At 39.5% G+C, this 9721-nt stretch overlaps 1 protein-coding gene and 1 pseudogene across 1 annotated transcript; both read left to right on the top strand.

Annotated features, from left to right (window-relative positions):
* The window catches only part of LOC148737333 (uncharacterized), a 381470-nt pseudogene that overhangs the window by 57288 nt on the left and 314461 nt on the right, over window positions 1-9721 (top strand).
* Window positions 4123-6143, top strand: LOC148737354 (uncharacterized). Its single transcript, XM_088747797.1, has 3 exons — window positions 4123-4414; window positions 4608-4837; window positions 5974-6143. Exons 1-3 carry the CDS (start codon window positions 4263-4265, stop codon window positions 6141-6143), a joined length of 552 nt encoding a protein of 183 aa, XP_088603923.1. The 5' UTR covers window positions 4123-4262.

The following is a 9721-nucleotide window of genomic DNA, read 5'->3' as shown; positions in this document are numbered from 1 at the left end:
AGAATTTTTGCCACTAGTCGCTCAAATCAGTATAGGGTAGTCGTATGACTTGAAGGGCTGGATGTTCCCTTTTAATAACCAGCTGAAGACAATCTCATTAGATATAAAAAGCGGGAAAATTGATCATTGCTTTTTAGATGAGATCTTTAAGCTTTATTCGTCCAGTAAAACCATGAAAAGTCTCGTGTTGGCTCTTTGATCATTCGCCAAACTGATATGCCGCGTAAACAACCCACAAAGGCGATTTTCTAATTGCAACTCTTTTAACATGAAGACAAAAAAGAAAAAAGGACCCCTTGAAATAAAATAATGGGCACAACTTATCTACAAGATGCCAAATAACTTTATTCTTATCGTACTCAAAGCAATCACGGACAACCCGTTACCCATGGCCCACTACCTTTCCAAAATGACCTATTCTCATCGGCTAGGTTTCCTGTTAATTTCGGTTTCCCTAAGTTTAATCTTTCTCTCTCCCTTTTGACGCTACGTTTTAAGCACTCCTTGCTGAGTTCAAACTACTTAATTTGGAGATTTTCTTGCCTCACTATTTTGTGAACTTATTGTAAAGGTTATATATTGCTATGAGTAAAATAACGAGTCCTGGCCCCGGTTGTTCTTAGAGTGGATAACGCTATCCACAGCAGAAATCGCGATCCGGTAAGAAAGTGCAATAATTTTTGTCAAAAATTATGGGCTGGTTAGTCATTCATCCGTAGCAGCGTTATCTGCCCTTTGAATATCCATGGCCGGGTCAATGCTATTGATCGAAATGAACCCGTCGATGCGTGCAAGATCACTCAAAGTGCGCATTGTTGAATGTGGGAAGTGATTTGAAATATTTCGACTCAGCGTGGGTAGGTGAGCAAGATATGAGATCATACATTGCGGCATTGGCTGCACTAAATTTAAATTTTCCTGTTGAAGACTATGGAATCATACGCCATTTGAGTAAAATTACCTCTCTCATAATTCTTTGCTACGTCTTTGCACAAGCAAGTTAGAGGGCTGACCCTTCAGGCATATAGCACGACAGTGAAATGATTTCGAAAATGCCACCCAAAATTGAACAAAAAGCTTATGTACAAAAATTCATATCGCAAACCCTAGGTTGATGCCTGAATTGAGCACTTTGAAGCTTCATTTATTCCTCATGATGCCATGCAACAGCATTTAGCAGAGAAAAATTTCCATGCCCATTAAAAATGATACAGCCGCAGAAAGCTGACTCTTTGCTCTAAGCTATCTACTGTCTTGTTTAATTTATCACTCAGGCATGGAGAAAAAATAAATCATGGAAGATTAAGATAACAGAGAAATAGTCATGTTATTTTATCCAAAATATTTCCTACTGTTCATTACTAAATTTTTCGTATTGAATAAAATAGTACTTGTAGTTATTTAATTTCAGATTGGAAAATGTAACCTGTAGTATTATGGTAGTGCGCGACATAAACTTAGAAAGGTCCTCTCTCCTGAGTTTATGAACCTCAAGCTTTTTAACATTTTCATACTCCTGTACAGTATTTTAGTTAGTCTGAATAAAAAATCGCTTGAGGAAGAAGTTGGAAGTTTGCTCTGAGCCGAGAATAAAAGCTGGGCCTTTGTGCGCCGAGAGCGATTTCCGCTCGTAAAAAGTTTACTTTGTTAGGTTCCAAAAAATATAAAAAAAAAGAGAGAAAAGAGGGTTTCGTTTACTTTTACACTATAAAAGATTCATAGGCAAAATTTGGAAGAAATTGAGTTCTTTGAGCCGAAATGCACTGAGATGCTTTTAGAGAGAGACTTGAAGCGGCTTTAGCGGCCTATTTTCACTAAGAGCGCATTGTGAAAGCTCGCCGCTGCGCGAACCATCTTTAGAACTCATGGAATTATGTTTCTTCTTTTTAACTGTTCAGCGTTCTTCTTATTAAAAAGCTATCAATGGTATGAACCGTGATAATCATTTCATTTATACTACTGTAAGATCAAACTATTGAATCTTGATGACAAATAAGAATTCGACTTAACTTAAAATGTTTACATTCATTTTTAAAGAATGGAAATATGCCTTGCAATCATGATATGTTGACTTATGTCCTCGTGTGGCTACTTTTTGCATCATTGCCACTTTCAATATCAGATCATAACTTTTGACTTAAAACGGTGAAGAGGAAAGTAAAACACTACTTAAGAAGGTCCTTAATATTTTCAATCGTGTAAGATTGAAACATTTTCGTTAAGAAACAAAAGGACGCCAAAATTACCTCCCATTTGCTCAAAGATTATTCTAAGCTTTAAAAGAGGTTATTAGTTATGCACGGAGGATGCAATCAAAGTCACGTTGTTGTCTTTTTTACCTCTATCCGACTGATATGTGGTATAAGAAATATTCCAAACTCTTTCAGTTTACTTTTTAGGACTAAACGTTTTTCCTAATACTCCGAAAGAAAATGCACTGGGTGGTGTTATGACATAAAAGAAGCTGTTCTTAGCGCGGACCATAATTAGTTTCGTTTCTAAAGTTGTGCTCTTATTGAACGAAAATTACCACATAAATGTAGGCCATTTAGGGACAAAGTGGGGTGAATTCAGAACGTTAGCTTTTCTCAAGAACAAAGAGAGGCAAAGCCTCAAAAAAAGTTGCAACCGAATTGCGAAACATTTCTTATCATCAAACGTTCAAACACTTCTATTTTGTATGGCCTGGGGTGAGACACGTTCTTTTGGATTCCAAAGCCAGTTGAATCAGTCTTTTATTTTGTATTCAGGATACGTGTGAAAAAATTTCAAAACTGTGCGTTAGTAACTGAGTAGCAGAGTCCAGGAACCTGTCTGAAGTTGCACATTAGGATACATAAAGATCAAAATCAAAGACCTCTTCATTACTGTGTTATGATCACGATTGTTTATATAACAAGGACTTACTTTATATCCTAAGACGGCAAGATGACATTATTTTCCACTAGCCTATCAAGAAAAATGCGGCGGCTTTAATTTGCTTCTTAATGTGCGACCTCATAAATTGCAAGTTATGTAGGATAACTTAGATAAATACGTCAACTAACCACCAAGGTCACTAACTAAAGCTTCCAACTTTTGTTCGTTGAGTCGTGAAACCCAAGGCCCCTGTTTTCTTTTCTTTTGAAGTTCAAAAATAATTTTTCCGTTAAAATGTAAGTTGTTCTTCCGCATCGAAGGACCAGCCTGGTTTTACAAATTCTACCTTCCTCGTTTTCCAAATTTTCTGCGGATTATTTCAACCTTTTTACCGCTTTATTTGTTGTATCACTGCGCCGTTCTGTCCGCGATCGCTACTCGTAAATGTTCTGTTTGACACGCTTGTCAGTTTCAGACAAGAGGTTCCATTTTATTCCATTTGATTGTTCCTTCAAGAATGCGTGACATGTCGGGGAAGTCGCAGTGTATAAGGGGTGATAAGAGAGAAATCATGGGTTTCGGGCAGGCGGTTTTTCTTGTTTTCTCCACTTTCCCCCTTCCCCACGCCTTGTCACTCGTACCAAATCTTCTAGCCGTCCAATATGGCGACCGAATATTCACTGCACTGAATCTCACGCTTGAAAACACAAACTAGCGCCTGCTAGCAAGCTTAAGGCTGTTAAAATAATTGCTGTCTGCTATCCCGTCAGAGGAAATTGTTCACCTATAATTCTAGATCCTTGTGGTTCTTCCTTTTCATTCAATACAGTAATAACTAGAAATGTGCAAACTATCATTGATGCGCTGTGAAATGCACGCATAAACAATTAAGTCTCTCTTGTATTTTACCTGGAGTAACTGTGATGTTGACCGTCAATAAACGATAACGATGTAATATAATTACTCAAACACAACGAATACAGGAAATTCATATATCTGAACTGCGGTTATAGAAACGTATTTGTGCACGATCCTCGCAATAAAGAGCACTATTTAAAGTGCACATGACTCGAAAATCCCCCCCTCCCCTTTTTTTTCTTACATTCAAAAATACATGTTATGAGAAGTATTTCAGCGAAAAAAAGCAAGTCACAAAACAAGGTTTTAAGAACACATCAAAATATGGGACAAGAGCCTGGGGAAGAATAATAGAGCTGTCACGTCATCAATTGTGAAGAAGATGTTGTTCCCAGTGATCAAGCAGTGGTTTTGAGTTATTCTACTTGTCGATTACGAGCTAAATACGTCGGAAACCGATCAAAAGCGATCGAGAGTTCTCTTGTACATCATCTGAGGATGATGCAGAATCATTCTCAAGTTCTGAAGAAGTCAGTTCAGATATTATGGGCGAGATAGTCGCTTACCAAGACGAACCTTTAGCGAACTCCGATGAAAGTGACAGCAACGGACAAGAAGAGAAAGACGAGGATGAAGATGGCTCATCTTCTGCCTCTTTATCCCGAAGATTCGAGAAAACGGAACCCGCCAGTACGTGGTAAGTTTGTCTTACCTTGCTCTAATGTGCCCCGTTTGTATACGCTAAAGCTAAAATGAAACATGATGGTGAAATTACAACCAACTTAAGTGATGCTCTTGCATGCGGCCTTTCAGTTGCACTCTGAAAATGAGCTTTTATTTTTTTCTACTTGAGACCGAGATAAGCTCACCATGGTTTTATTTTTCATCAGGTCTTCCTGTAACCAGTGCAGTGATGCTATGCTGGTATCAGCCCGCGAGTTTAGGTGTTGCATGGAAGTGGACTGTGCACTTGGAAAACTTACATTTGATGGAAGTATTGAACGGACATCGTGCATCACAGCATGCAGATTATCTTGCGCTGACCAACAGCACAATCCGGAGACAGGTGACACCGTTGCTTCGGGACAGAAATGGCGAAATGTTGAAAGATTGAAATCATGTGTTAATGCAATCATGGAGTGGGCCAAGAAAAACAGATTGCAGTGCAACCCTTCAAAAACAGAAATCATTCATTTCCTCTCACGCTTCTCAGAAAATCCTCCTTTCTGTAATATCAATATTGGAGATGATATCATTAATTTATCTAATACTGTCCGAGACCTAGGCGTCATGCTTGATTCTGTGATGAACTTACGCTCGCATATAAATTCCATCTGTAAATCGTCGTCTCTAGCAATCAGAAATATTGGTCGCGTTCGTAAATACCTCTCGACGCAGCAAAATGAAAGATTGATACATGCCTTCATCTCATCGAGACTTGATTACTGTAATAGCCTATTGTACGGTCTACCGATTTGTGACATCGAAAAATTCCAACGGATCCAAAACACAGCTGCCCGCTTGTTAGTCGGTGCTAAATCAAGAGACAGTATAACACCTATACTTATGAAACTTCATTGGCTCCCGGTCACAAAACGAATTCAATTCAAGATACTGTTGATAACATACAAAGCACTAAATGACATGGCTCCAACCTATCTTGTTGAACTTCTTAGTCGATATATTCCAGCACGAAACCTTCGTTCATCAAATATGAATCTACTTGAGGTCCCAACAATTCGAACTAAAACGTATGGGCAAAGAGCATTCTCCTACGCCGCACCGTATTTGTGGAATCAACTACCTGAATGCATAAAAAACGCCGAATCTGTTGACTCCTTTAAACGCTTATTGAAAACTTATCTTTTCAAAAATTAAGCCACCAGATTTTTTGATATCGTACGTTGTCAAACATATGTATAACACGTAATAATTCATTAGTTTAGATAGAGTAGCGAATTGCATGTATAGGATTTTTATTGAAATTTTGTTAATTTTGTAATTGTAAAGCGCATAGAGTTCAATTTTAATGCGCTATATAAGAACTTATTATTAAATTAAATTAAATGTGCTGCCGCAAAAGTGGCACCTCAAAAAACGACTGAGTACAATTTGTTTACATAACAGCAAGATTTACAATTTGTAAATAATTTTTTGTCATCCTCTGTATTCAAGACTGTCCTGGATGTTTTTTTTCTATCTGCAAGACAAATCATGTTGATTTTCGCACAATATGTCTTCAAACCTTTATTACAGATTTCTTAGAGCTACAGCCTACAGGTGGCTGGTTCGATGGATCTTCAGCTACTTGGGCTGGGAGAATAGTTTGCCATTGCCAGCATGTGTCTACCACAATATCAGATTTGGATATGGGTCCCACAGCGCAACTGGATATACTTCAGCAGAAGAAAGGATCTGAAATGTGATCATTATTGTCCTAATATTTCCAATAGAGTTTTACAAATAAATTTGAATTGACTTGCTTTACAATGATCTCCTTATTTTTGAATCGCTTAGTACACTCAGTAATTTAGGCGGCAATAAATCCTTTATGGGGGGGGAAGTTTACTCTCCTATATGGGCTATATCATGATGCACCACTGGATAGGGTAAGGTTTTTAATCCCTCCACCCTGCACAAGGTAAATAATCTCAAGCGAGGCTGTCCTAATTAGGGTCTGACAGGGTACCACTGCAAGACTAATTGAGTATTATGTTTATCTGTATTTATTAGAAGGCATCAAGTTATTTTTCAGAACAATATTGTTGTCAGGACCTTTAAGTTGCCCTATCAGCATTAAAACACAACTGCATGTTGACACAATTACTTTCAGTACATCCTGATGACCGGAAGATTCAGGGTTTTAACAACCCAATGGCACCATATACCTAGACATGGGTCAAGTGCCCCCTCCCCCTAGCCCTAGCCAAAAATGCACAGAAGAACATCGCGGTTAGCAACTGCAAATTTTGGGACCCTATCATTTAAATGTGAACTTTTCAAAACAATATCAAACAAGTTGCCTAGTGAAGGTGTAGTCTGATCGTCCGGGTGAGTGTAGTCCTGAGAAGGACTGTTGTCGTTGGTAGTGACTGACGTTTCGACAACCTGTGCGGAAGTCATCATCAGAGTCAAGTGAATGATTGTTGTCAGTAGAATGTTGTTATTCCATTTCGTGTGAAATGATCGGTTGGTTTTGCCGTAATGTTATTGGCTGTAAGACTCAAGTGACGTAAGGCGGTCGTGATTGGTCTGTTTCGATCTGTCGGTAAAGTTAGGTCGTTCTTTTTCGGTCGTTTGTGATGTTTATGTCGTGAATGAGTCGATTGTATGGAGCGGGTAGTTGTTGACATCTGTTTAGGGGAGTCTGTTCTAAGTTAGTAAACCAGCTTTCCAGAGTCAGTCGTTGAAAATAGTCAGTGCTGTAGGTTAGGCATTGCGCAGAGTCCCAGTCAATGTTGTGGTTGGTAAGTCGATGGTGTTCAGCAATGCCATTGCTGACATCACCTTTCCTCGTCGCCCGTCTGTGTTCAGTCAGTCTTGTTGTAAGGTTTCTGCCAGTCTCTGCCGTGTTTTTACGAAGAACAACTACAACAACGACTTCATCCGACTAAACACTCACCGACCCACTACCACTACCGAAACAAACGACACCGCAACCCCTACGACTACAGCAACCATACCGGACATAAAAGGCATGTCTGAAAGCATCTCGCGCATCTTACTACCCTTCAATATCCGCGTCGCCCACAAACCCATCACCACACTACGTCAGTTACTAACAAACGTTAAAGACAAAGACGAACCGAGGAACAGACAGGGAACGATTTATAAGATCAATTGTTCCGACTGCCAAGCCTCCTACATCGGTGAGACTGGCAGAAACCTCACAACACGACTGACTGAACACAGACGGGCGACGAGGAAAGGTGATGTCAGCAATGGCATTGCTGAACACCATCGACTTACCAACCACAACATTGACTGGGACTCTGCGCAATGCCTAACCTACAGCACTGACTATTTTCAACGAATGACTCTGGAAAGCTGGTTTACTAACTTAGGACAGACTCCCCTAAACAGATGTCAACAACTACCCGCTCCATACAAACGACTCATTCACGACGTAAACATCACAAACGACCGAAAAATAACGACCTAACTTTACCGACAGATCGAAACAGACCAATCACGACCGACTTACGTCACTTGAGTCTTACAGCCAATAACATCACGGCAAAACCAACCGATCATTTCACACGAAATGGAATAACAACATTCTACTGACAACAATCATTCACTTGAGTCTGATGATGACTTTCGCACAGGTTGTCGAAACGTCAGTCACTACCACCGACAACAGTCCTTCTCAGGACTACACTCACCCGGACGATCAGACTACACCTTCACATGTTACCCCCGGGTTCAAACCATTTACTGCATTAAGTTGCCTAGTGCTCAAAAATTTGCAATGATGACAATTATTCATGCTCTTTCCATGTTAGGCATCCATTAGTGTGGGGCAGTGGTTACGTCGATGTCCTGTTTTTTTGCATTTGCTGCAAGTGTAGGTCTTTTTCTTTGCCGGAGGTTCATTTTCAGCAAGTTTATTTTGTGTCTACTGCATGGAATCTTGTTCAGCAACTAATTAAATAAAAAAATATTAACAAAATGGTGTCTGTTTGCATTTCCATCCTCATGATTTGCAGTTTTGCATCTAATAATACGTTCTTTTTTTGTAGTTTTGCCAACAAATAATCTTGGCAATATTTAGTCAAATATAAGCTGACAATGCAGAATGCTTTTTCCCTCACATCGTAATGCCAACTGAATGTCAAGCAAACAAAATCAGAACAAATATTTCCAACAAGTAATGATCACTACCCAAGTTTTACAGTCGGTGAAGGAGAACAATTGTGTTGTTTAAGACCTCTCTAAACCCCTGAAAAAAAATGATAAATTTGTATACAGATTATTAAATAAGAGCGGTAATATTAAGATCAAATTCATCAAAGTAAACATGGTCAGTAGATATGTCGATTGCGATTGATTAAAAGTTATTCGAGTGGAACCTACCCTCCTCCGTCCTCTATCTGGGCCATTCTCTTGCCTGACTGAGACATCGATAGTTGGGAATGCTCCCTTCTCAAGCCTTCGAACGCTCGGCTGATCTCTGATGTTGATCTTTCGACAAAAGCTGTCTGGCGCGAAATGCCCAGAACACAACACTGAGGTCTTCGATGGCTTAAAACCTGGCCAATGTTTATGGACGAATTTCGTCCATTTCCTTTTTAAAATTTCATTAGAAGGAAAAAGATGCATTGATATGCTCGGGGTTTGACTTGAATTGGTGCAGCTGACTAACCCCGGGCCACTAGCTACACAATATTTCCCGGAGACTCTTCGAGTTCACCTATCCGCCGTTTTCCCGGGTGCAATCTACACAACTGATGACGTCACAGAAGAATTTTGGCTGTGGGGGAATTGTCGCACATTTTTGGGAAAAGTGCTCAACTTTGAGCCGGCGGGAAATCTATTAAAGCGCTTCCATGAAGGTTCTAATACCTGAATTCGATCAAGTAATATCTAAATTTTAATAATAACAAATAAAAATAGAGGAGAAAAGTTTCGAAACATGTGCACTTTGAGCAATAGTGAAAATCAGACCTGAAAATATTCAGGCCTGTGCGGGATTCGAACCACTTACCTCTGCGATACGAGTAATTTGATGACCTGCTCCCAGTTGGCTTGTGAGCTAATTTGGTAGAGCACTGTACTAGTATCGGAGACGTCAGTGGTTCGAGTCTTGTACAGGCCTGAGATTCTGACTGCACTCAGGCGAGATATTCAATGTGAAAGTTTATTTAGGATGAGTCAGCCAGCCTTGTACTACACGCATCCTACTACTAGAATCTGCAATGTTCTAGAAGGATTTACTGAAATTAAAGGGCTATAAAAAATAGCCTGTGCTACGCCAGATACGAAAAAGCACTAAAAAAAAAAC

The sequence above is a fragment of the Stylophora pistillata genome, chromosome 2 (assembly GCF_964205215.1).
Source record: "Stylophora pistillata chromosome 2, jaStyPist1.2, whole genome shotgun sequence".
Lineage (NCBI taxonomy): Eukaryota > Metazoa > Cnidaria > Anthozoa > Scleractinia > Pocilloporidae > Stylophora > Stylophora pistillata.
Note: the sequence above shows the minus strand (reverse complement) of the source record. Positions and strands in the feature narration are given on the sequence as shown.